This window comes from Delphinus delphis, chromosome 9 (genome assembly GCF_949987515.2).
Source record: "Delphinus delphis chromosome 9, mDelDel1.2, whole genome shotgun sequence".
In the NCBI taxonomy this organism is placed as follows: Eukaryota; Metazoa; Chordata; class Mammalia; order Artiodactyla; family Delphinidae; genus Delphinus; species Delphinus delphis.
In genome coordinates, this window is record NC_082691.1 from 74,074,962 (window position 1) to 74,102,838 (window position 27,877).

Consider the following 27,877-nt stretch of genomic DNA (forward strand, 5'->3'; position numbering starts at 1 on the left):
TCACTAGTGTTGATGCATGTAGCCACAGTTCATTCATTCTAAATGTTGAATTCCACTGTGTGAATATAAACAACTTATCTTCTCCAATGATAATGAACATGTTGGTTATCTCCAGAAGTTTGCAGTTATAAGCAGAGCTTTGTAAATGTGCTTATAACATCTTATTTCTAAAGTCTGTAGCACTTTCTATCACTTATAACTTGCATTAATTGAATAAATGAACTGATATTTAACTATTTCTTACTATGCATTCACTCCTTTCACTCTAGGACTTGAGAAAAAGAGGATAGTCTTACATCTTTGGGCTATATACCATATCGACTAGGAGAGGAATGTGCTCTCAGTAGTAAATATAGACATTTCTCCAAAGAAGATATACAGACTGCCAACAAACACATGAAAGAATGCTCAACATCATTAATCATTAGAGAAATTCAAATCAAAACTACAAAGAGATATCATCTCACACCAGTCAGAATGGCCATCACCAAAACATCTAGAAACAATAAATGCTGGAGAGGGTGTGGAGAAAAGGGAACACTCTTGCACTGCTGGTGGGAATGTGAATTGCTACAGCCACTATGGAGAACAGTATGGAGGTTCCTTAAAAAACTACAAATAGAACTACCATGTGATCCAGCAATCCCACTACTGGGCATATACCCTGAGAAAACCATAATTCAAAAAGAGTCATGTACCAAAATGTTCATTGCAGCTCTATTTACAATAGCCCGGAGATGGGAACAACCTAAGTGTCCATCATCAGATGAATGGATAAAGAAGATGTGGCACATATATACAATGGAATATTACGCAGCCATAAAAAGAAACAAAATTGAGCTATTTTAATGAGGTGGATGGACCTAGAGTCTGTCATACAGAGTGAAGTAAGTCAGAAAGAGAAAAACAAATACCGTATGCTAACACATATATATGGAATTTAAGAAAAAAAAAAGTCATGAAGAACCTAGGGGTAAGACAGGAATAAAGACACAGACCTACTAGAGAATGGACTTGAGGATATGGGGAGGGGGAAGGGTAAGCTGTGACAAAGCGAGAGAGTGGCATGGACATATATACACTACCAAACGTAAAATAGGTAGCTAGTGGGAAGCAGCCGCATAGCACAGGGAGATCAGCTCAGTGCTTTGTGACCACCTAGAGGGGTGGGATAGGGAGGGTGGGAGTGAGGGAGACGCAAGAAGGAAGAGATATGGGAACATATGTATATGTATAACTGCTTCACTTTGTTATAAAGCAGAAACTAACACACCACTGTAAAGCAATTATACTCCAATAAAGATGTAAAAAAAAAAAGTAAATAAATTGAAATGAGTTGAATTAAATTGAATGGAATTAGTAGCCTGCTGTAGGCAGTGAAACGTAACATTCTTTCCTTTTATTCACCAAAAGCAAAAGCACCAGGACAAAATTAACTGTATACCTATTTTGAATATGTATAGGTGTTTATTTTTTAAGGTTACAGAGAACTTGAGTCTTAAGGAGAAGCATACCAGTCAATTAATTCATTCACCTTTGATACTCTTGGAATGTCTTGTGCGCATATGAATACTGATACAGCTTCTATGACCTATCAAAAACAGATGAGATACGATGGAAATTTTATTGAGCAATTTCCTTTTCACGTATTCAAAAAGAACATGCTGGCCTTATTTGGCATACCTCTCACATCATTATTTTGACTAATCCTTTTGTTTAAATGATAGGCTTCTAGGAGTTACTACATCCTCTTATGGTAGAAGAAAAGCCTTTTAGAATGCATTCCAGGCTAGGTTTTTGTCCAGGGATTAAAAGCCTGAGTTTTAAGTGAACAAAATCTACATCTCTTTCAGAACTATAATTGATTTTCCTCCTTATCCAGCTATTACTGCAAGCATGACACTAAAATATTCACCAATAGGCTGTTGTCATCCCTTTTTAGGACTGATTCAACTTATGAAAAATAAATTAGTAGCTTGTGTTCACACTTAGGCTTACCAGAGACTCATATTTATACTATGGTTAAGAGGCAGTCTTAAAAGTACAACATTTCCATTAGCCATATCATATTGAGCTCTCAGGAAATGGTATACGCAAGGAAAATCAGTTTAAAAAAAAATGAGATCTGTGTAAACTTTTAAGGTAAGAAAATTTATTAAATGACAATATATTAGATAGAAGAATATTTTCCTATAAAGTAAAATTATGATTTTACTATTAAGTAATAATACTCCTTTAAGGCAAGGTATTGTGTTATAATTAATGTAGAATTAAAATATCTGTGAGCTTTGAGCTGTATAGGAATTGCACATAGTACTGTGTCTTATGTACAAGCCAACTTGTCTTTTTCTGTACTAAAACACTGTACTAGAAAAACCATAATTACATTGTTTAGAATATAAACTGCTAAAATAGTTAAAAGAATGTAAGACAATAATATTTGTTTAATTTTGCATGTTACTTGTCTTAGTCCTTTTGGGCTGGTATAATGAAAATACCATAGACTGGGTGGCGTAAACAACAAATATTTATTTCTCATAGCTCTGGAGACTGGGAATTCTGAGTTCAAGGCACTAGCAGATTAGGTGAAAGCCTGCTTCTCCCTGTGTCTTCACATTGTTGAAGGGGCAAGGGAATTCCTTGGGGTCTCTTTTATAAGAGCATTAATCCCGTTCATGAGAGTTTTGCCCTCATGACCTAATCACTTCCCAAAGGCCCACCTCTTAATACTACCACATCGGGGTTAGGTTTCAGCATGAATTTTGGGGGGACTCAAACATTTAGTCTATGGCAGTGCTCATGGTTCTTTTCCACAGCTGTTTTAATTACTGAGCAAAACTAAAGAAGCCCACATTGCTTATTCCTAAAAGGTATTATTCTACCCAGGGAGCATGCTGCCTTAGACAATAATTCCACAAATACCATTCAGCACTCACTGCATTTGCCCACAAGAAAATATTTATTCTAAAAATGATGTGAAATTCTCCATTACAAGACACACAGGGATTCCTAGCCAATTACCTCAATAAACTCCAATGCTATAATGTCTCATCCTTTTATTTTACAACCCTTTTATATCACATTTTCCTTGTTTGCCTAGGAAAGTAGTGAGCATATACTTAGCATTATTATTAACATTTAACAATGACTTGTGGGAGAAACAGATAATTTCTGCTTTTTACATCATTTCTAAATTCATCCAGCAATTCAAGAGGGATTATTCAGTGCTCTAGGTTTAGGGTAAAAATAAATATTACTAAATTTTGGTGCAATAGTATGGAGTTTTCTCAACCAAAATAACAGAAGAAAAATGTTTTTTTTCCTAGAATAGAAAAATGAGTATTTTGTGCCAGTATCTTCCTTAAGATTATAAGGGACTTAAATAAATGATAACACCTTGTGACTCCTTAGTATAATAAGAAAAGAAAGCTTGACTGATCATAGATCATTCCCAGAATTTTTCAAAATTGAACTTGTAAAGAAGAGCCTTATTTTATTTGGTTATGAAAGATGTGAGCTTGAACTATCTGTAGCCTTGTCACCCATGACATGGAGAAGCTTGTCTGAGAGAATGAACCTGAAATACTGCAAGGGGCGGGGGGGGGAGAGAGAAAGAGAGAGAGAGAGAGAGTGAGAATTATAATGAAGTCAATAAACCTAATTGGCTTAAACTATTTCAAATTATGTTTCTGTCCTATGCAACTAGATAATGGCAAGACATTGAGAAATTACTATCTGAAAATGGGGTATTGCAAAGGAAAGGCTTTAATATGTGATTCTGTTGGTGGAGGGAGGTGACAATGAGATACAATTCTTTGAAAATGATATTAAGAAAGTTGGTCAAATTTCTTTCCAGTTTTCTGTTAGGACACAGGCCATACACATCAAGGCTGTCACTTAAAAGAATTCCATAGCAAATGTCAGGGTATTGGAGGGTATGGGTGACATCTTGAAGTCTTCATAAGTTACAAGACAGAGATAAGCTAGGATCCAGGCTGGCTCATCAGAAAGAAGAAAGGATCCCTTGGGATCAATCAACAGTGTTTTTAAGAGAAGCACTTTCCACCTGTTGCCAGAAATCCAAAATAGCAGAAGGTCAAAAAATCAGGTGTTCTGCTCATTGCAAAGACTGAACACTTTGTCCCATACTAAATGTAGTGTGTTGGCTTAGAGTGGTGCTTTCAGAAGGAATCATAGGAAGGAAATGGGGAACATTTAATCTCCCATGATTCACCAAATTATCTCCTGTGTACTCCCTACTACAGTACTCTCCAAAACCCTCATTTCAAGCCACAGTAAACTGGGATTAGCCCTGTGGCAAGGTGAAGCTTTCTATTATCTCTGTTTGAGGACAGTGGCCTAGAGCAGGCAATTAAATTGAGGTTAGAGGGGGTAGATAGAAACCCAAACTTGCTGCTAAGAGATCAAATCTATGGCTATAGGCTAGAGATACAAAGATTTTACTTGACAAGAGTGGCAGACTGTATTTTCCAAAGATGGCCACAAAAATATCTTCCATGCTATATTCTTACTATGTGATATTGACATCCTTCCTATTGCACAGTAAAGTCTATGACCCCGTGATCCTGAGTGGACCGTTGTGACTACTTTGACCAACAGAATTTAGTGAAAGCGATGCCATGAGACTTATGAGGCTAGTTCAGAAAAAGGTCAATCACTTCCACCTTGCTCTCTGATGTTTAATCTGGAACTCAGCTACCATATGTGAAGAAGTTCAAACTAGCTCATGCTGAAAGAACACATGGAGAGACCATTTATAGATGTTCTTGTTGATAGTCCTAATCACCAGCCATCATCAGCTAGACACATGAAACACCATCCGATAATTCTAACCCTAACCATTGAGACAACCTCAGCTTTCAAGTCTTCCAGCAAAAGTGTCAAACATGATGTAACAGAAACAAGCCTTTTCCTATGTCTGTGGTCCCCAAGACCACTCTCAGATTCAATGATTCAGTAGAAAGACTCACAGAACTCAGAAAAGCTGTTATACTCATGGTTATGTTTTATTACAATGAAAAGATGCAGATTAATTTCAGCAAAGGAAAAAGGCACATAGGGCAGAATCCAGGAGAGACATGAGATTCTAGTTGTCTTCTCCCAGTGGAGTTATAAGGACAGCACTGAATTCTCCCAGTAATGATGTGTGACAATATTCATGAAGTATTGCCAACCAAGGAAGCTCTCCTGAGCCTTAGTGTCCACCGTTACTATTAGTAGTCATTCACATAGGCATGGATCTTAGTTACTCAGTCTACAGTCCCTCAAGAGGTCAAATTGATACAGCACAGTCCAAGGCCCTTACCATGAGTCACGTTTTTAATATAAACCATCTAGTATATCCTAAGTCTCCAGATATACAAAGACTTTGTTCTCAGGAAGGATATTCCAAAGGTTTAGAGGTTATCTCCTAGGTGACAATTAAAGCCAATCTTATATGTGGAATGTGCAGGGTTTGAACAACCCAGATCTGCTGAGTTAACCCTCTACTGAGCACAAGGCTAGTTCAGAAAGATGCCATGCACTTCCACCTTGCTGTCTGGGATCTTGGAATTCAGCTACCATGCTGTGAGGAAGTTCAAACTAGCCTATGCAGAAAAAACACATAGAGAGGTCATATTTAGATGTTCTTGCTGATAGTACTGGTCAATATCGATCATTAATCAGACATGTGAAGACATCTCCAGAGAATTTTGTTCCCCAACCATTTTGTCATCCTTAGCCTTTAAGACTTCCAGCTAAAGTCCCAAACATCATGGAACAATACTTTCCCACTATGCTCTCTCCAAATTCTTGGCCCACATAATTTTTAACCCTACTAAAATTGCTGTTTTATGCAGCTAACTTTGGGATGCTTTGTTACAAAGCAATAAATACAACAACAGCTTTTGAGCACTGGAAGTAGGGTCCTGCCCCACCCCAGCCCCCCAAAAAAATATAAAACAGGTGGCACTGGGTTTGGGAAGAAGTGAGAAGAAACTTAAGGGGCCTTAAGGATACTATCTGAAAGTCTAATGGGCTTCTAGGCAACAGTTATCTGAAGCTAAAGGAAGCTGTCAGTGAGGGCTTAAAGGAAAGTATGAAAGTGTTACTAGAAGCTGGAAGAAAGAAAGCAGTTGTTATGTAGTGGCAGAAAGTTTGCCAAGACTGTTGTCTGCAATAATGTAGAAAACAGAAAATACCTAGAACTTGATGACCGAAGAATATTGAAAGTGCCATCTGGCTTCTTTTTACCATCTATGATAAAATGTGAGAAGAGAGATGAACTAAAGACTGAAATGCACTGTTAAACAAAAAGGGACTGGTACTGTCTGCGTTCAAAAGTAAAACTGTTTCCCGTACCCAACATTTCCATATGTCAAATAATTTTTAAATTAAGAATTGAGAAATGACTTCTGGGAAAAGATCAAATCCAGGCTGGTGTGTAACAGCCTTTGTTAAGACATCAGAAAGGTTTAACAGAGTGACTCATATATAAACTTTTAGACAGATGGAAGGCCCCCTAAGGATCTTAAGGGTGTGCCTCAGAAATCTTCTGCATTTAAAACAGAGAGTTTCTAAGAATACTAAATGTGATATCTCATGGAAATTTCACACTGGTAGGACAAGATAAAGAAAGGATAGTATCAGAGAGGTTTGTGGATACGACTTTGGCTTAATAAAATAGATTATACATTGACACATAAGAAAACACACATGATTTTTCAAATAATTATACCAGCTTGGACTGAAAGGGAGAGAGTCAGTACAAAATGCAAAGGGTTTTGGATTCCTAACTTTTGCATTCAGGAGGCAGATTGAGACAATGACTCAAAAGCAAACATGGAGTACTTTTGATGGAAAAGGAAGAATGCCTCAGAGAGCAGAGCCAAGATTCCAAAGAGTGGAGCCAAGATCCATGAAGAACAATTGCCAGGGAGTAGAAATGAGTCCTAATCAAGAAAGTCACAACATGGTCCTGGCTGGATTTCAGAACTGCTATGGAACAGTGATTGTTATATGCCTCCTGTTTTACCCATTTTTGAAAGGGATGGTTTACAGCAGGTATTCTAGGACTGGCCCACTATATATTAAGTGTGTGTGAGGTACAGATATCTTGTTTCTTTAGTTCAGAGTTTTTCAGATCAAGAGGAATGGTATTCAAAGAGCTGTAACCAATTAACCACACCTGAGTATCATCCACATCTAGACTTGATTTAGATGACTTTGTACTGAGAAGACCTGAAGATCTTGGAGAATGAAATAATTATATTTGGCATGTGGAAGGGATGTGAGTTTTTTTGACAATAGGGCAGAAGGTAGAAGATGATATTTTCCAAAGAAGATTGCAACAATATCTCCCATCCTCTATACTCTTCTTAAATTGTGATTTGGATACCCCTCCCATCAAGGTGGGGGTCTATGTCTCCTCCACTAAAACTTGAGCAGATCTTTATGATTATCTCAAACAACAGAGCACTATATAAGTGGCACTATGTGACTTCCATAGCCAGATCATAAAAATGCCATAAATTCCACCTAACTCTCTTAGAACACTTGCTTTTGAAACTCAGCCACCAAGTTGTAAAGAAGTCCAATCAGCTCACAGAGGCCCTAGCTGGAGAGGATCTGAGGCGCCCCCCTACAAACATCACTGAGGTCCAGCACCAACATGCCAGTCATGTAAAACCATTTTGCAGTACTCCAGTTCAGCCATCTCAGCTGATAATCCATGCAGCAGAGACAAGGGATTCTGGCCTTTCCTGCTCAAACTGCTGATTTGTGAGCAAAATAAATTTGTTGTTCTTATTGTGTAAAGCCATTAAGTTTTAGGGTGGTTTGTTACACAACAATAGATAATAGATTTCTGGAATCATTTAAAGCTGAGTGGTTCTCAACCGAGGATGATTTTGCTCCACAGAAGACATCTGGCAATGTCTGGAGATATTTTTGGTTGTCACAACTGGGGAGGGATGCTACTGGCATCTAGTGGGTTAAAGCCAGGAATGCTATTAAACAGTCTACAATACACAGGACAGCCCCCTGCAACAAATATCAATAATTATCTGGCTCAAAATGTCATTGGTCTCATGCTTGAGAAATGCCGAATTAAAGTTCCCCTGAAATAAAAATGACAGGCATATAGTTACCTTAAGTCTCAAGCCTGGCAAAAGGTGTTATGTTACCCCAAATACCTCAGTCCTCCAAAAAGGTGTGTATGCTAGCACAGCTCTCCAGAAGGAAAACCTCAATCAATGCCTTTCTAGAAATTCACCTTAGGGAACACTGGATAAGGAAGAGTTTTCCAGAAGTAATAATCCAGTGCATCTATAGTGGAAGACAAAGGAACTAGCCCCACTGACAGTAAATTTAGTTCTTATATTCTCAATTCTGCAAGATATACTGTTTGCTGTGGAACAATGGCCACTGATTGCTTCTGCTTTTTCCAAGTAGCAGTTTTATTGTGGGTATGTTACTTTTGTTCCCCCACTGTAATGGGTCATACTGTGTCCCCCCAAAATTCATATCCACCCAGAACCTCAGAATACAACTTTATTTGGAAATAGCGTTTTTATAGATGTAATTAGTTAAGATGAAGTCACACCAGGTTAGGGTTGGCCCTAAATCAAATGACTGGTGTCTTCATGAGAGACAGGAGAGATTTAGACTCAGACACAGAGAAAACAGCCACGTGAAGATTCCTCAGGAAGGGCTCATGTGAATTGTATTTCCTAAGTTCTATGTTTATAAAAGTTTGTGCCCTTTATACTTGAAAGTCACTTCATACAAAATCCTTGGTTTACACTATCTTTCTTGAATAGCTTAAATATGTTACTCTACTTTCTTCTGATTTAGAGCATTGCTGTAGAAAAAGTGTGATGTTAATATAATTGTCTTCCCCTTGTAAGTCACACCCCTTCCTAAAGCTGGATACCCAAAGGATTTTTTTCCTATTGTTCAAAGTCCAGTAGCTTCACTAGAATATGTCTTGTGCTGGTTATTTTGAGTCAATATATTCTCAAGTATGCAGTATGATCTTTCAATATCTAGTTTCATATCATTTTTTTTTAATTCAGGAAAATTTTCCTGAATCACAGTTTTTTAGTGTTTGTTCCTTTGGTTTGGTTTGCTTCTTCAGAGACTCCTATCATCCATATGTTTGATCTCTTTATCTTATTTTCAATATTTGTTACATTCTTTAGAAAACTTTATATTTCTGTCTTCATTATTTTTTTATTTTGTTAGAAAAAAGAATTTTTACTATCCATTGTTTGTAGGCATTATCAGTTTTTTGGCCTGGTATTCTTTTTACTTTAGTTTTCATCTATGTAATATTATTTTCTTCATTTCTAATTCTTTCCTGAGTTCTATCACCTCACTTCTGAGTTTTTCTAACTCTGATTTGTGTGGTTCTTTCATGACATGCATTAACTTTGTAATGTCTTTAACTTGTTTTAAAGTAATAGCTTATAGTTTTGTTCTGTTTTGTGGACACATCTTTCTGATGTTCTTTCTTTATCTGTAGGGAAGTTATTCTGCTCTGTTTTCTCTCTTTTCTTATAACCTTGTATTGGATTTGACCTTAATATAACATTTACTGTTACCTATTTTTATGTGATATTAATTTTCCTAAACTTTTACAATGACGCAGCGTTCAGAAAACCGTGTCCAACTTGAGAGAGCTCCATCTTCCCTTGTTTTTATGGAGTGTTTAAAAATACAGCAGGACTTTTAGGATTTCCTGACTCTGTTCCCCTTTCTGGCTGCTGAGCACTTGAAATATGTCTAAATTTTAAATTTTAATTAATTTTAGTTAATCTAATTAAATTTTAAACAACTACATGTGATTACTGGCTACTCTAATGGAGAGAACTTCTCTAGCCTTTCACTTTACACTGTCTCTTCTGCCCCATCCTACTTGATTTTGATTTCCTTCGACAAAGTTTCTTGTTGTGGGATCCTCTCCTAGAAAGGAGTCCTGGTGGGTTAGTTTTCAGATATCATAGGGTGAGATTGCTTCAGCCTCTTCAGTCACTTTTCACTGTTTCAGTTGCTGTTAGAAAATTGGCCTGCAATGTTTTAAAATGAGTAACTGGAGGAGAACATCTTGAATTTTCCTGTCCATCCGACACCAACTTATTGCTTCCCTCCCTCCCCGACAGAATTTTTTATACATGCATGTCTTGTGGCTCTTGGTGGTTTGTCCTTACCTCTTGTGTTTGGGGATTTATGGACATACCTTGTCACCCAGTTTTATTGTAAAGGTTGTCCACAGCTTTCAGTTTTGCTAACCAGTTTTTTTTTTTAAATGTAGATTTTCAGGCAGATTGAAAAATTATGCTGCCATTGCCCTATCTTCCTAAAATGCTTTGAATACAGTAAGTCCCCTACATAGGAACCTTCAAGTTGGGAAATTTCAAAGATGCGTCCTTGCTGTGCAATACAAGGAGCTTACTAATGAAGACCTGATGGAATTGGAGGTCCATAGAAAGGACGAAGAGAGACAAGAGGAAGAAGAAGTAACTGAAGAACTAAGAGATTCACGATGCAGGAAATAGCAAGGGGATTTACTTTATTTGAGGAGGCACTGTTAGTTTCTGAGGCACAGGAACCGAATGTAGAATTGTACACGAAGGTTGCAGCAGCCGTTCAGTATGCAATCCAGGGCTACCGTATCATCTATGACGAGAAGAAAAGAGCTACTATCCAGAAACACTGGATCATTTTTTCAAGAGGGTAGAACTGAATACAGCAAGGAACCAGAACCTGTGCCATCAATGTCAGGTGAGTGAAATTGCAGCTTGCCCTCCGTCTCCTATTGCTGATGACCCTTCAGCTCTACTATCCGCCACCTAGTCTCCCTCCTCCAGTCAGTAACTCTTCCTGCCTGTCACTTGATGCCAGACTCTGTATGCCAGCTGTTGTACTATACTACTGCACTTTTCAAGGTACTGTACTGTAAGATTAAAAATGTTTTCTTTATTTTTTGTATTTGTTTTTTTATGTATTATTTGTGTGAAAAGTTTTATAAACCTATTACAGTACAGTACTATACAGCTGATTGTGTTAGTTGGGTACCTAGGCTAACTTTGTTGGACTTACAAATGCGCTCTGGGAATGGAACTCATTCGTATGTAGGGGACTCACTATATTATATTTTTAAATAAGGTTTTTCCATTAAGAAATATGCCATGATCATCATGGAATATTTTTTAAAGGAAGGAAGGAATCCCTATGGACCCACCAATCACAGACAAACCACTGCTGACATTTTAGTGAATTTTCCTCATGTTTCTTTCCTGTGCATGATGTTTTTGCATAGTTGTGAGCACAATCTATATAAATTCTATTTTGTTCCTATAACATTATAATTGTTTACTGTTACAAAACAATTTAACATAAACCTATCATGTGAATCATCCATTATTTGCTTAGCCAATCCCCAATGCCTAGTCAATTAAAAAAATTTTTACAGGTAATAGTTTGCTCTGAGAAATGTTGGTATATCCCTATAGAACAATGTGTAATCCTATACAAGCTGCTAATGAGCAATAATAGCTATGTCAGTAGCACAGGAGTTCCTCTAACAGGTGTTAATAAATGATTAATATTCACTAAAGAGGCCACCTTGGACCACATTAATAATTGAGGAGACAGGTACAGTCATCTTTACCTTGAAAATTTACCTTACCTGGTATAGAAAACGTTCCAGTTGGTGTTTCCTTTTCCTCGTGTTTACAGTATGTTGACCATGTGTGTGTGTTTATATGCACATGTGTATATGTAGATGTGTGTGCCTGCATATTTATAATCAGTCATCTGTATCTCCAGCCCAGATGTTTCTTTTGACTGCCAAACTCAGATCCAATTGGCCTTGCAAAATCATTACATACAAATGAAACCCCTCATCTTTCTCAATCAAACTTCCTCCTCCTGTTTCCTATCTTGAGTGATTTACAGCCATCATACCAGTTACCAAAATAGATTCCTAAGAGTCACTCTATGCTCATCCTCCCTCCCTTCATTTCAACCAGTCAATTCCAATTTTCTACTGCCTTAAAATCATTGGTTACTCCTTCTAACTCTCCATAATTGTTGCTGCCTCAGTTTGGCCCACAGCCTATTTCACATGGGATATAGCTATCACTTCCCAAGTTTACCAATGACTTCCTTTTTGTTAAACCCAATGAGAATTTGACACTTCTCCACAATTTGACATTGTTGATGAATTCCTTCTTGAATTTCTTCTCTTAGTTGTTGGGACTCTAATTTTTTTTTCTTACCATCTGACTAACCCTCAACTCCTTTCTGTGCTTTTTTTTTTTTTTTTTTTTTTTGCGGTACACGGGCCTCTCACTGTTGTGGCCTCTCCCGTTGCAGAGCACAGGCTCCAGAGGCGCAGGCTCAGCGGCCATGGCTCACGGGCCCAGCTGCTCCGCGGCATGTGGGATCCTCCCAGACTGGGGCACGAACCCGTGTCCCCTGCATCGGCAGACGGACTCTCAACCACTGCGCCACCAGGGAAGCCCTGTGCTTTTCTTGCTCAGCTTTGCTCAATTGTAGTCTTTGATATTCTTTTATTTTGCAATATCCCATGCTGATCTTACTCCATCCATGGCTTTCAATTATTTGTCTATGTAAGATGTTGACTCCTAAATTACCATAGCAGTCCAAGTCTCATCTCTAAGATTTATATTTGGATACCTTACTTCAATACCCCAACCTCAAACCCAATATATTAAAAACTGTACCCTTAGGGAGATCAGCTCCGTGCTTTGCGACCTCCTAGAAGGGTGGGATAAGGAGGGTGGGAGGGAGACGCAACAGGGAAGGGATATGGGGATATACGTATGCATATAGCTGATTCACTTTGTTATACAGCAGAAACTAACACAACACTGTAAAGCAATTATACTCCAATAAAGATGTTAAAAAACAAAACTGTACCCTTTGTCCCCACCTCACCCCCAAGAAAACACAACTAAAAAAACACTGCCTATCATGTATTTTCCCTTTTCCTGAACCAGCTATATAAATGATCAAGCCAGAAACATGTGTCATCTTCTACTCATTTTTCTGTTATCAACTACATCTTGTCACCAAACAATGCCAGTTCTAACTCCTCAATATCTCTTTAGCTTAACACTTGAATAGCTAAATAAGAAATTGAAATCTAATCCTCCTAACTTAATATTTATCTACCTCAAAGTTACCTTCTACATAATTGGCATAGTAATGATTCCAGGTAGAAATCACTGCATTTCACCTTGCCAATGATACACAAAGTGATGCTGGGAGGGTTGAGAGGGAAGAGAGAGAGAAGGGCAAAATATGATGGTAATAAAATGTTTCCAGATATCTTTCTTAGTGTTGTCTCTGAAATCTCACCAAATAAGCCCAAAATTTATGTTACAACATTTGTTTGATGCCTTATTTAAACTGTTTCACTAGACATTTTAAGCTCTCTGAAAGAGATCAAGTTGCCTTGTCATAACTAAACCTCAGGCTCATTGGAGCTTACACTGGGTAAACTTTGCAGGGGCCCAAACATTGTAGGATGACTTGGGAAAATGGGATGGGAAAGTTTTACTTAAACTGAGTGAGAAGAAAAATTCATGACCATTTTGGTCATTCCATTTTTAGTTTATTAATAGGATAAGGAAAACATCACATTATAAATCAATGTTCTGTTACTGAACTGAACTTGGGTCTGCTCATCCAATGCACAGTAAAGCTAATCTACTGACATGAGATGGTGGTGAAGTAAAGTATAGTGTTTATCGCAAGGCACCAAGCAAGGAGAACAGGAAGCTAATGCTCAAAAGACTGGAACTCCCCAATGGCTTTTACAGAAGGGTTTTTAAAGGCAACATCAGGGGTGTGGGCTGCAGGGTGCCTGACCAGCTTGTGCACAATTCTCTGATTGGTCAATGGTGAATTAACAGGGTGCTGTTTCAGGAATCCCTGAAGATTCATTCATTCCAACTGGTCTGGGGTCTACACTCTGGTGGTCAGCAGTTTTCATCTTGGGGGGGAGGGTCTGCTTTCTGCAAAATCAACTCAAGGATATGGTTCAGGATATTATCTATAGCCCTTAAGGAGGAACTAAAGGTCCTTGACTTTATTTTATGGTTAAACTATTATTATTTAGCCTTGCTTGACTGTTTTCCTTTGTTTCTGCATTTTCTCAGTTCTCTGTTTAAATCTGCTCTTTGGAACTTGGGAAAGGCCTAGGTGGCTAAAGCTCTTCTACAGACAAGGAGCAGAGGACACCAGGGGTCTGTCCCTGGGAAGGTCCTGCAGGGTCTTGCTTGGTTTCATGTTGAACAACATTAATAAACAGCCAAGTAAGCAAAAGGTTAAAAGTGTTAGCTAAAATGAATTTGGGGTGTTTTCAGTTACCAAATTTCCAGAGGTAAGGGGGAGAGAAATCTGGACCTATATATCTACATGATTTGGGACTTTTTCCTTTTTAAATTTAGATGCCAGATTAAGAGGTCACCTGCTACCTGACCATTATAATTTTCTGTCATTACCGTGAACTGGGGGGGAAAAAAAAGGATTCTTTTCTTTTAATTAGTCAAAATTCTGTGTTTGCTGTCCCAAACATGCTGGAGACACTGCTTAAAGACTCATGAGCACTAGCTCTGCCCTCAGGAGACTATGAAATTGGGCAGGTCCCTATACCTCTGGGGTCCTCAGTTCCCTGCAAAATGAGAAAGCTAGACTCAATAATCCTTAGGATCCCTTTCAGATCCACCAAGCTAATGGTATATTCATTGCAACTGCTCCTGAATGAGGCCATGATTTGTATCCAGCTCTAGTGCTTCAGTGTTGCTTGTTATGTCTATGAAACTGCTTCATCAAAACATGACGCACATGAGCACCCTCACACCATTTCACACAACAAGGACAAAGGGCAAACCTCTACTTCCAAAGGAATGACATAACCTGTCTCTGAAGTGGTTCACATCATCCTCATCTTTGAACTAACAAGTGCTCAGAAAACACATAACCATCTTCATTGACATTAAGGCTGTGAGAGGAGATTCCCAGTCAGTGCTTGGGACTTGGAGAAAAGCATTTAAGAAAAGGCCATCTCCACAACTTAATAGTGAAATTAGGGTGCAACACCCATCACAAGGATCCCTAACAACCTCCACGATTTCTTTGCTAGGAAAAGAAACCAAGAAGCCAGTAGTGGTATACTACTCCGCTGGACACATATCCAAGGTCCCAAGCAAAAACAGGTACAAGCTTACTGAATGGAAGGGCTCTTCTTCAGTTGGAGGTAGGCTGGGTTCCAATTCTTTACCAGCAGGTCGGCTGAAGGCCAGGGCAGCCTCAGACACCAGGTCAGGGATACTGAATTGCGCTCTGCAGGGCGCCGCCCCGGACGGGGCCCCGCCCCTCACCTTGCCTTCGCCGCGCTCCGGCCGCGAAGGTGCGTGCGGCGCTCGGTGATTGGCGGCTGCCCGGCGGGGCCAGGCTGCCATTGGCTGCCTGGGCCTCTTTGTTCCCGGTCCCCGCCTCAGGCCGTCTGTAGCGGACTGGGCGGCGGAAGTTTGACGGCGCCGGGCGAGTGGCTGCGGCAGCGGCGGCGGAGACCCAGCAGTTCTCCCCTAGTACCTGCAGCGGTGCCGGAGGCCAGGCGAGCCTGGGTGTTAGATCCCGGACAGCAGGAGAAACCCCTCTGACACACAGATATGGACTTGGAGGCCAAAGTAAAGAAGGTAGGGCGGCGCGGGCAGCGGGGCAGCGGCCGCTTCACCTGCGCGGGGCGCCGCCCTCTGGCTGCCATTGGCGGGTGGGGCGCACGGGCCACCAGGCCCGAGCCAGCTCTGGGTCTCCGGAACCCGGAGCCCAGGTACCCGACCCTCCCGGTAGAGGGGATCCCCGGCGGCCTCGCAAACTCCTGAAACCTGGGAGCGACGGAGAGTCGTGCGCGCGCGCGCGCGCGAGGGTGGCACGGGACATTTCTCCCCGTCTAACCACGTCCAACGGTTGGAAGTGTTAGAAACTTTCCTTAAGATGTTTCAGCTGCGCCTGTGCCTCCCTAAAAGAAAAGGATGAGGTTAGGGCGCGTTAAGGCGAGGCTGTGACACTACTTCTTCCTGCCTCAGGAAGTTCAACTTTATTAAGCCTTTGTGGTTTGGGGTCACTGATGTGACTTTGACAGCTCAGACCTCCTCCCCGCCCAGCTCGGCTGTCCGAGGCTCTCTAGAGTGAGCGTTGATTGAATGAGCTTCCTTCGCACCCGCGGCTGGTGATAACGTGAAAGGTGATGATATTTTTTATATTTTTTTTGGTCATTCATTACTTGACTTCCAAAGCACTGCCTCCCTCTTCCAAAGAAAATGTTCTCCCTGTTTGGCAGCCATCCCCAAAGGACGATTGTCACCAGTGGTTTAGCTCCAGGAGACGTTTCCTGCCTGGCTGCCCTCCGGGCGTCAGTACCCACGGCCCTACCTGAGCCGCTCCCTGATTTGGGGAGCCTTACGTTTCTTGGCAGAAAGGGGTGGGGGACCACACTGTGTCTGAAAAGGAATGCTGATGTCACATTCCAGTGTAACGTTCGGTGTGAAAGGTCTCATTCCAGGGAATTGCTCATATTTACTTTGCGGTAAATTTAAGCTAGCTGCTTCTTATCAAATAAGGAAGGAAGTTTTGCAGAGAGAAAAAGGGGAAAAAATAGAACCTAATTTTCTTCTCTTGCCCACTGTGGGTTGCCAACATTGCCATTATTTCATCTTCTAAAGACAAAGTTCCTGACCTGAGCATTAATTCTGTTTCATGCCCAGAACTGGATTTTTGAAAATGTATGCAAGTGCAAAATAGTAGGTCAGGAGGCTGTTGAAAAATGAAAACCTGCGGTGGGAAAAAAAGTTTGCCCCTTATGGCTAGAACCGGCACTCAAAACGGAATCCAAGGACGGGAAAACATAGTGTAAATTCTGACAGTCCTGATTGCATTCTGTTATCTTCCTGTTTGGTTTCTTATTTTCTTTGCTTTTAGATGACACTAAAATTTTTTGTTAATTTTGCTTGCTACTAGGAAAGCATTTTGTTTGCCGCTAATTAGTCTTCTGTTGATGAACATTTCTTATTTTGTTTTTCAAGTGGGAAAGAATGGGTAATTTAGTACTTGTCAAAAATTTGGGAGGTCTTGTCTATGCTTAAACATATATTGCTTCAAAAATTACTTTTTAAATGTCAACATCCTTTGGGAGGGGAGGAATGAATGCGTGAAGCACAGAGGATTTTTTTAGGGCAGTGAAACTACTCTGTATGCTACTATAATGGTGGTTACATGTCATTATATATTTTTCAAAACCCACAGAATGAACAACACCAAGAGTGGACCCTAAAATAAACTATGGACGTTGGGGGATGATGATGTGCCAGTGTAGGTTCATCATTTGTAACAAATGTACCACTTGGATGTGGGATATTGACACTGGAGGAAGCTTCGAAACGGAGTAGGGAGATATATGGGAATGCTGTCCCTTCTGCTAAATTTTGCTGAGAACCTAAAACTGCTCTGAAAAATAACATCTACTTATAAGAAAAAAAAAATCAACATCCAAAAGTGATTTTGAAATTATTTGAGACAAAGAACAAGTAATTCTGAGGGAGAAAGTACAGAGTTAAGAATTACATGTGCTAGGAAGGGAAAAATCCAGACATTATTTATAAACAATTTACTTAGTTTTAGAATGTGGATTATAATAAGTAATGCTCTTGATATATGGTGTAATTTTTCTCCTCCATCTCCCCTTTACTTTAAAAGGTTATCTTTTCAACCAAGAATCTTATCCTCCTCTCTAATCCTCCTTCTCCCCTTCCCCCACCCTCAAGAAAAAGGATTCCATAAGTTTAAAGCTTTTACAGACAATACCATGACTGTAACAAATCCTTGTTTCACTACTTTGTCATCACTGTCATCATCATTCTCAGGACAGAGTCCTTAACTAGTAAATTGCAAAGTACTAAAAGATCCCAAAGTTGTCCAATTTGACTGCCAACCATACCCTCTGTGTCTGTGCAGGACCCTTGACAGACTTAATGTTCTGTGAATTCAACAAAATGTTTCCCAGCACAAAGAATTTAGAGGTCCCAGGAACACATTTCATAATCTCAAAAAGAAACTTGCATTCCCTTTAGAAATTGCTTTCTAAGACACCAGAAGAAGGAAACATTATAAGATCATCTCTGATCTATGATCAGAGCCTTCTTACCCTATTTTGGTACCTAGATAGTTTTCAGGTGTCCCTTCTTTTTGACTTGGGTATACAAGAAAACTAATAGTTTGAATGTACCTTTTAAAAAGTGTGGTTGGAAGTTGGAACAAAGACACAACCATTTAAGTAAAACTAAATTTGACTTCTGGTTTAAGATACATGGCATTTTTTCCTGCTAAAACCCTTGTACTGTTGTTTTCATAAGAAATTTTCTCCAGGCAGATGATAAATGTTACTTTCCTTTCTCATTAACATTTTGTGTAAAAAGAATTAAAAAGGGTTGTCTTTATTTCACAACCACCTAGGTGGATGATACTATTATAAGATTCTTTGTTTATAAAATGAGAACTTGGGTGTCCATATCATTGGCATAAATTTGGATTCATTACCAGTTAAAACACACAGTCACAAAGGCAAGGAATTTTTATAATTAGATTTTACTATATTTTGTTTTGTTTGAGGTAAGTGAGCTGTTGCTAGGATGTGAGAGCTAGTTTGGTTATACAGAGTTTTTGTTTCAATAATATTTTAGAGTAGAATTTGACTTTTACGTATTGGCCCTATCGTCTGAGTTATTTGTCTAGATCTCTTCATTATAATTGACTTCGTGTAAGTAGACCCTATGTTTGCTTGGAAAAAGCAATGGACTTTGAGAAGCAGAAAGAGAGTCTCATTTTGGTGGTGACTGGTAGATCATGGCCCACAGCCAGATGTTTTCTTCTTTCCTTTCTGTGTTACTCTTCCATGAGAATCACTTTTTTTCCCTTTAAAAACATACCAGAGAGAAAGAGAACTCTAGTAATTTCCCTTATGCTGCCTGGAATTGCTGCAGAGCTTTAAATTTTACACCTTATTCATTGTTTGTCTCCATTCTAACCTCCATCTTTTGATCCTTCCTGATGTCTTGCATTTTTTTTCTTAGGACTCTTTTCTTTGTTTCTTTAATTTAATTTTAAAAAGATGAGATGTACTTTAAAGATTACAAGTCACTAAAAACCCCCTTTCTCAGCATCCAAACATGTTTTGAAAGCTTCTGTCATTTGCCAAAAAAACAAAATGAAACCAAGTGATTGCGCTTGGAAAGAGTACTGAACCACAAAGATTGTTTCCATTAGAAATTAGAATGAGCCTTTTCTCTAAGGTGGCCCCTGATTGAATGGAAAAGGCAAGTAAATGGTGACCTGGAGGCAGAAATCTACAGTTGAATTCTCTGCTTGAAGCCATTCTTTCTGCGAGAATCATTGGCAAGGCTTGGGGTAATGGGAGGGCAGCGTACTTCCAGGGCTTTACCTTAGAGGCAGTTACTCTCTCAGAACAAGTATAGAATAAAGTGGTCCTCAGTGGGGCTTTTATCTCTTCCAACCCATAGTATCAGTCATTACATTAATTGGATATGAAAAGTCACTTTCTCTAACTTGGTCTGAATATTGGTTTGAATAGAACTGTAGTAGGTTATCTATTGATTTTGTTCCTTAACTTTATCCTATGAAGTAGAATTAGTGATTTATGTCTCTGCTGGCTGTTAGCTGTGTACCATCATCTCTCTCCTTGACTTTGCTTGCTCACCTTCAATACTAAATATTACTCATCTTTAAAGACACACTCCTTACCCTACCCACACCACACATCACCCTCCAGGTGATCTTTCTTCTTGTTCCTATCTGGATGGAAAATCTCTTTCTTCTGTATTCCCAAAGTATGGCATCATAACTCTTAGGACATTCATCACTTTCTCCCTCTAGATTATAGTCTTCTTCTTACCTAGATTGCAAGCTTCTTGAGAGTGAAATTCATATCCTATTTATACTTGTATAGTTATTTTGTTTGCTGTTCAAAGCAATTTATGAAGTAGATCTTAGCCTCACTTTAAGGATAAAGAAACTAAGGCTTAGATACATTAATCTGAAACTGGCAGAACCTAACTGTGATCTTGAACCATAGTTTTCAGAATCCATGCAACTCCCATCATGCCACCTGGCCTGAGTCCTCTGATATCCTTTGCCTTGATCACTACATGTATGTTTGAATGAAGTACCCTAATATAAAAAGAGAAATAACCTGAGGTCTGTTTCAACATTTTTTATTGGTTTGTTTAAAGGAATTATATTGGAAGAAATGGTTTCTATTCCAATAAAATTACCACCCTACTGGTTTTCTACATTTTATTTATACTTTATCCATGGTTATATGTATGCCCTTTAGTGTAAGTTGCCTTTGACCTTCTTTGCACGGAAACAAGTCTAAATAAGTAAAAATATCATGAAAAGGAACTTCTGCGAGACTTTTACAGTCAAAGAAATTCCATAAGCTCCAATAATATTCTGGAACGTATCTTCTGGATTCTTCCAACTTCCCAGCTTTTGTTGGGAGCAATGATAATGCTGCCTCCTAGCTACTTAATATGGTTCTGAACAATAGCGACCCTGCTTTTGGCTCTCTGCTTTGGGATTTCAACCAGTGACATCTGGAATTGTATAGAGGCACTCATGGTTGGCCTGTTCAAGAATCTGTTCTACCTGCTGAAGCCCAGACTTGATAGAAAGCCTTACACATAGCATGGTAGGCTAAACCTCTCTTTCTCCTAGCAGCAAAGTGCTCAAAGTGCCACTGGAATGGCAGACCAGGCAGCTTAGAATAGAGCAGTTAAAAACAAAAAAAGTTCAATGCTAGGAAGAGAACTGTTCATTAAAGAGCTACCGAGAAGCAGTAGGAAACACCAAAATGTTGAACTGTTTTGTGAGGCTCTCACTGAGCTCTAGGATGATACCAGCATTGTGAGCACGAAATTAACATCATGGACCATCAGGGTTACTCTGAGGGGCCTATTTAGTAGAAAGAGAATGATAAATTGGTAAAAGAGTACTACTTCCTATGTTCTTTTTCTGAGAACCAGAAGTAGTTTGCCCCATGCTAATCTGAATATGTTTTTTACAAACCAGATCACTACAATGTGTTCAGAAATTAGAAAAGGTCAGTAAGTGCCAGTATAGGTAAAGAGCTGTATTAGTATACAGAAAGATCTTCTGTACTATATCAGCTTTCTCACTCCTGTTTATCAGTATGATATCATTAAATTCACTCTGGGCTGAGAGTTAGTAGATCTGGGTCCACTCTAGTTTTTGTGATCTTGGCTACTTTGGATTTCAGTTTTCATATCTATAAAAATCAATAGGGGGGCTTCCCTGGTGGAGCAGTGGTTGAGAGTCCGCCTGCCGATGCAGGGAGCACGGGTTCATGCCCCGGTCCGGGCAGATCCCACATGCCGCGAAGCGGCTGGGCCCGTGAGCCATGGCCACTGAGCCTGCGCGTCTGGAGCCTGTGCTCCGCAACGGGAGAGGCCACGATAGTGAGAGGCCCGCGTACCGCAAAAAAAAAAAAAAAAAAAAAAAAATCAATAGGGGAACGAAGTGATTTCTAAGATTTCTTAAAACGCTGTTACTCTTTTTGACTATGGAAAACATTATAGTTTACCAAGTATAATAGTGTTCCACAGTGCTTAAAAATCATACAAGCCAAGAATATATAAATATATGTGATTTTAATGAAATGGCATGTATGTACTCCTGTGAAGTCCATGAGAAAAATGAAATAATTTTTTTTCATAGATCTTAGCTGTTTTTCAACTTGTTTTTACTTAATTAGTTTGCCTTTTAAATATTTGTGGGGATTTGAAGACATTAAGTTTAATTAATTTAAATCTGTAGTATAAAGCTTCAAAGGCATATAAACTGCTCTGTTAGCATGAGTCAAATAAGCCTAGGCATGATGTATCACTTTCCTTGGTACTTAATTACAGGAAAGTGAAAAATAATGGAGCTTTTATTGTCTTTAAAAGTTATCTCTCCCCAAATAAGATGAGTCATTTAAAAACTATGTGAGTAGTTTATGTGCAAAGCACTGTTCTAAACTCTGGGGGTATAGTGTGAACAAAAAGGCAAGGTACCTTGTATTATAGAACTTACACTGTTGAGAGGAATGATAGAGCAAAAAAAAGTAAATGAAAGTAAATGACAAAATAAATGATAGAAAGTAAGCGCAAATGGGATTATACCCCTTAGTGAACTCTTTACAGGTCAGGAGTACATTAGATTTCCAACACAGAATGTCCTTTTTTTTTTTTTTTTTTTAATAAATTTACTTTTTTATTTTTGGCTGTGTTGGGTCTTCATTGCTGCATGCGGGCTTTCTCTAGATGCAGCGAGCAGGGGCTACTCTTCGTTGTGGTGTGTGGGCTTCTCATTGTGGTGCCTTCTCTTGTTGCTGAGCACGGGCTCTAGGTGTGCTGGCTTCAGTAGTTGTGGTGTGTGGGCTCTAGAGCACAGGCTCAGTAGTTGTGGCGCACAGGCTGTGGCATGTGGGATCTTCCTGGACCAAGGCTTGAACCCATGTCCCCTGCATTGGCAGGCAGATTCTTAACCACTGCGCCACGAGGGAAGTCCCAGAATATCCTAATTTAGTGGTGATTCTTGGTATTGGTTCCCGGTTTTGCAAACTTTGTAATTAGGGGTTATTATTTATCTTAAGTAATGGCAAATGAAAAAGAGATGAGAAGGTAGCTTTTATGTATTAGAATATAAAAAAGCTCATAATTAGATAAAGCTAAAATATTTACAATCTTACACCTATAAAATACACAAACTGTCTTTTGCCTGATTACAAATGCTCTGCAAGAGTCATTCCTGTATTGCGTTCACTGTTTACAGTCATTACTAATTTTTGTTTGGTAACTACTGTCATGGTACCTGAAAGAATGACTTTTAAAAATCTGTTTATTAGATCATTAATATATAGTACATTTAGGAAATTATTTTGCTTTTTACAAAGTGGTGATGTTCAGGGAGCATTATATAAATTATGAATTATGAAATCAACTTTTTCAAGGAGAGGAAAATAGAGAAAAGACTAACCAAAATCAAAATGGGTTTTAAAACCTCATAAATTTTCAAGATCTTAAGGAAAAATAGTTTGATAATTGATAAATTCACCCCTAGTCTTTGAGTAAAATCCATATATTAAAACTTGCCTTAAGCACTGTTATTAGAGGATTAAATTTAGAGGTTATGCTTTTCAGCTGTCTAGCTCCAATCTTTGATTTTCCTATAAAAGAGCTCAAGTCATATTTGGTTTCACTTATTTTTCTAAGTACCTGATCTACCTAACTCCCTACTTGAATAATAGGAAATTAGATAATAATATGCCTGACTGTAATTTTCTAATGAAAGTTCATGCTGTGACCCTAAAATGACTTTTTAATTACTTTTCTTTCTTTCTTCTCAACCACTTTAATCACTGTTCATTGCTAGTGACAAGAACATTAAGAAAGAACAGAAGGTGATAGAGGAAAGAACGAAAAGAAACTTGGTATAATTTGGGAACAGTGCTATGAAAGTGTTTCATGTTTCTATCACAATGAGTATTTAGCTATAAAAACTGGTTGATTCTAGGTATCGTTACTTTTATTTCGGTCATATTCAACAAAGGAGAAGAGCATAGCTCAGGATTGCCAATTTCTCTTACCCTTGGCTAGTCTGCCAAGAAAGCAGGACTGCTTGGGTTTGAGCACGGCTTGAGGCGGGGAACTGTAGGAGAAGCCAGGCATTGAGCATTGCTGAGAGCTTATCTGCCAAATGACAGCCAGGCTCCCAGTATATAAATATAATTAATCTCTGAATGAGGCTGGATCATCCTCAAATCACAAGTGATTCAGCCTGTGTTTATTACGGTGACATTCTGACCACCATACAGATTTTAAAAAGGGGTTTCAGGTTGTCTGTTGGTTATAAAGGTTCTTATCTGAACAGTGAGCCTAGCAAAAAGGAGGCTGAAAGCCTAGCACCAATGCCTTGGTGCTGAGTCCATTAATAAGTCTGCCGCCACCATGAACTTGCCTGTGCTTTGTTTGAAGATGAAATGATATCATGTTTCATTGCAAAATGATTATGCAAATGTTAGGTGGATTTTTATTTCTGTAAGTGTAACATCATAGAAGTCTTGATAGAATGAGTCACAAAGTAAAGGTAAAGAATGTATTTCCTTCATGGGGTACTGGCTACAATAAAAATAATCGGGGGTTAAACAAAACAAAGTCACCCTCTGTTTTTCATAGAGAATATTAAAAGTTTAGTTTAAATGTAAGACTACAGAATCTCAACTCCTTTTCTATCAATATTACCTGTGGAGCTTGTATCCCCCAAAATACTGTGATGTCAGCTTTGGTGGATAAAAGAAGGAAGGTAGGCAAGCTAGCTAGTGGGCAAGACATGTACGTTAACTACAGTGCTAGATAGAATGAAATAAGTGCTGTATGCTGTAATACAGTGTTGCTCAAAATATCTATGTTGAAGAACCATTTTTTCAAAACTCTGAATCTGTCATGGGCCGATACTTTTAAAACAAAAAAAAATGAATTACTAAAAGGAAAAAAAGACAAATACGAGGCCAATTTTTAAAAAAATAAGTATATCAGACATAAAACTACTGTCAAATTGCTTAACAATTCCTAATTGCTTTCTCTCAGTTTCTTTCTATGTCTGATCACAGACTGGTAACCAACAGTTTGCAGACAGCCACACTTTGTAGCAGTGCAATAATAGGAATAGACAACTACAGTATCCCCCCCCCCCTTATCTGCGGGGAATATGTTCCAAGACCTGCAGTGGATTCCTGAAACCCCAGATAGTACCAAACCCTATATATACTGCTTTTTCCTATACATACATACCTTTGATAAAGTTTAATTTATAAATTAGGCAACAGTAAGAGATGAACAACAATAATAATAAAATAGAAAAATTATAGCCATATGCTGTAGTAATAGAAGTTTTGTGGATGTGGCCTCTCTCCTTAATTAACTTCTTCAACGCTGCCACAAATTCAGCAGTGGCTTCTTTATTGGCAGACGCAGCCTCTCCAGTAATTTTTATATTTTTCTTTCCAAACCTATTCCTGAATCTTTATAACCATCCCTTACTTGCAGTAAATGCTGTTAACACATTTTAGGGGATCCCTTGCTGAAGTCTTCATGTGGGCTCTATTGCTTTCTGGTGCCACATGTTACTACCAACTGGAACATGTTTTCTGTTTGTGTGTCCCACCCACAAATTTAATGTCTTTTCCATCTTAAATAAGCAATTAGCATGCACTGTGTGGCCATAACTTCTGCAGTTTGAGGTGCGACAGCAACACTAACATGAATTTCTTTTTCCTTCTTCACAATTTCATGGATAGAAGATTCCTTCTTACCATAGATCTTAGCAGCATCAGCATACAATTTTTGTTTGTTTGTTTGTTAAGTGGAGAACTTTCACCTTTTCACCTAAAGGAAGCACTTTAAGGCTCCTGTTTGGCAGATCCGAATTGCTAGCATCGCTGCTTCTGCACTTGGCCAGCGATTTTTATTTTGGCTGGCCAAAAATTAATTCTGTTATTTCACTAACACTTTGCAGGTTATTACAGTCTATAGTTACATGTGACACAGCTGTAAATTCTTCAGTTTTCATGAAGTGCTGTCTTCAATCCACTCTTCTGTAGAAGCAAAGGAGCATTCTCTAGCACTGTGAGTTTCATTTTCACTTTCCGTATCAGAATAGATCACTAAGGTTTTTTTGTCTTTTTGTTGGTCTAATATTCACATCATCTGAATCAGAACTATATTCTGAAGAACTATCATTTTCTGAGACACTAGTATATATGTCGCTCAGACAGTCAGAGAAAGTATCTGCATAAAATTCACCGAAAAATTCTTCACTCAACATTTCGCAATGCATCATTTTTGAAAGTTTTACGTTTATAATATACACAAGATTGGAACAAAAACCTAACGGAGCAAAATGTGAATGATAATGACAATCATAAGTTGTATAATGAACCCTTGATCAATTTTAAGCTCTAACAACTTCTCATGTTATGTTAATTGTACCACTGTCTAAAAACGTATTGATACGTCTTCGGTCAATAACGTTCCGGTAACAAAAGACGAATTAATACGTCTCCAGTCAATAATGTGTTTAAGTAAAAATAAGGGTTACTTGAACACAAGCACTGCAATGTACTGCAACAGTCAGTCTGATAACCAAGTTGGCTACTAAGTGACTACCTAGCTGGATAAACTGGACAAAGGGATGATTCGTATCCAAGGCAGGACTGAGCAAAGGCTGGAGATTTCATCACGCTACTCAGAATGCAATTTAAAACTTAGGAATTGTTTAATTCTGAAATTTTCCATTTTTTATATATATATATATATATATATTTTTTTTTTTTTTTTTTTTGCGGTACGCGGGCCTCTCACCGCCGGTGTCTCCCCGCCCCGTGGAGCACAGGCTCCGGACACGCAGGCCCAGCGGCCACGGCCCACGGGCCCAGCCGCTCCACGGCACGCGGGATCCTCCTGGACCGGGGCACGAACCCGCGCCCCCCACACCGGCAGGCGGACCCCCAACCACTGTGCCACCAGGGAAGCCCTCCATTTAATATTTTTGTATCATGGTTGACCGTGTATAACTGAAACCATAGAAAGCAAAAATGTGGATATGGGGTGGCTACTGTATTATGAAGTTTTAGAAGCAGAAGTAATTTAATTGGGTAGATTGGGAACAACATTATGGAGGAAACAACATTCAAACTAACTTCTGTAGGATAAATAAGGTTTCAGTAGGCAAAGAAGGAATTCCAGGAAGAATAAATAAATGAACCAAAGAAACAAGGCTGCAAAAAGTCGGTAAACCCTTGGTATTCACACCATAACAGTTTCAGTGTTGACGCTTCTAAAACAAAGCCAAGGTACATGATCTGTAGTGATTTGTGACTTTCCTAGATTTCAGGTTTGAATTTAGGAAGTGTGCCACTGAGCTTGTACAGGAACCTAACCTACTGCTGAGGATCTATATCTTTATCCTAATCTTGATTCTTATTTAATACACTTTGTCATCTCTTGAGGTAGAGGAGGAAATTTCACTGGCGTCTAGCTGATATAGTCTGGGCTTGGTTCCAAGCTGTGGGTTGGGACTACGTTGGCTCCCCGTATCTTTCATCTTCCTTAGATCATTGGATATCTTAAGCAAAAGTTTGGAGCAATAGCGGGCATGTCCAACTGCAGGAGCACATTTTAAGCCTCTGCTTGTGTCACAGCAGTCACATGTCCAAGTTCAAACTCAAGGGGAGGAAAAGTCCAGTTTAATGACTATGAGGCAAGGGTATGGATGTTTAATAACTACTTGGGAATGAAGAATTGGGATCATTACTTCAGCCTATCACATATTCTACAGTGGGATTTTTTTTTTTAAATTTGGGGGTGTAAGTATACTTTTCTGAAGTTCTCTCATGTATCAGGAGTCCATTCTGAGAAGATACTCTGCACAGTTTCATAGACAGCTGGTATTTCAAAGCAGGGTAGTTTTTGACCCTTCTGAAAAATTATAAAGGAAAATTGACCTTGGGGTATCCTTTACTTGATTTTTAGAGGGTTCTTTTTTTCATTTAGTCAGTCTTCTGTTAGTTTTGAGACTAACAGACTTCTCCAAATTCATCCCAGCTAGGTCATATGATCTCCATGTGAAGAAATGTAGAACTCATTTCTTTGGAAAATGTCAAGTTGCCAAAGGTTTTTAAGAGGAGTTAAAAAATCTGACCTTTGAA

At 38.9% G+C, this 27,877-nt stretch overlaps 2 protein-coding genes across 8 annotated transcripts in view; one reads left to right on the plus strand and one right to left on the minus strand.

Annotated features, from left to right (window-relative positions):
* The window catches only part of TFEC (transcription factor EC), a 668,004-nt gene that overhangs the window by 233,991 nt on the left and 406,136 nt on the right, over nucleotides 1-27,877 (minus strand). The gene's annotated exons all lie outside the window — the stretch shown is intronic.
* The window catches only part of TES (testin LIM domain protein), a 47,799-nt gene continuing 35,349 nt past the window's right edge, over nucleotides 15,428-27,877 (plus strand). Inside the window, exon 1 of the mRNA XM_060020771.1 lies at nucleotides 15,428-15,734. Within this exon, the coding sequence (XP_059876754.1) occupies nucleotides 15,708-15,734 (27 nt within the window). The 5' untranslated portion in view covers nucleotides 15,428-15,707. The remainder of the gene's footprint in view (nucleotides 15,735-27,877) is intronic.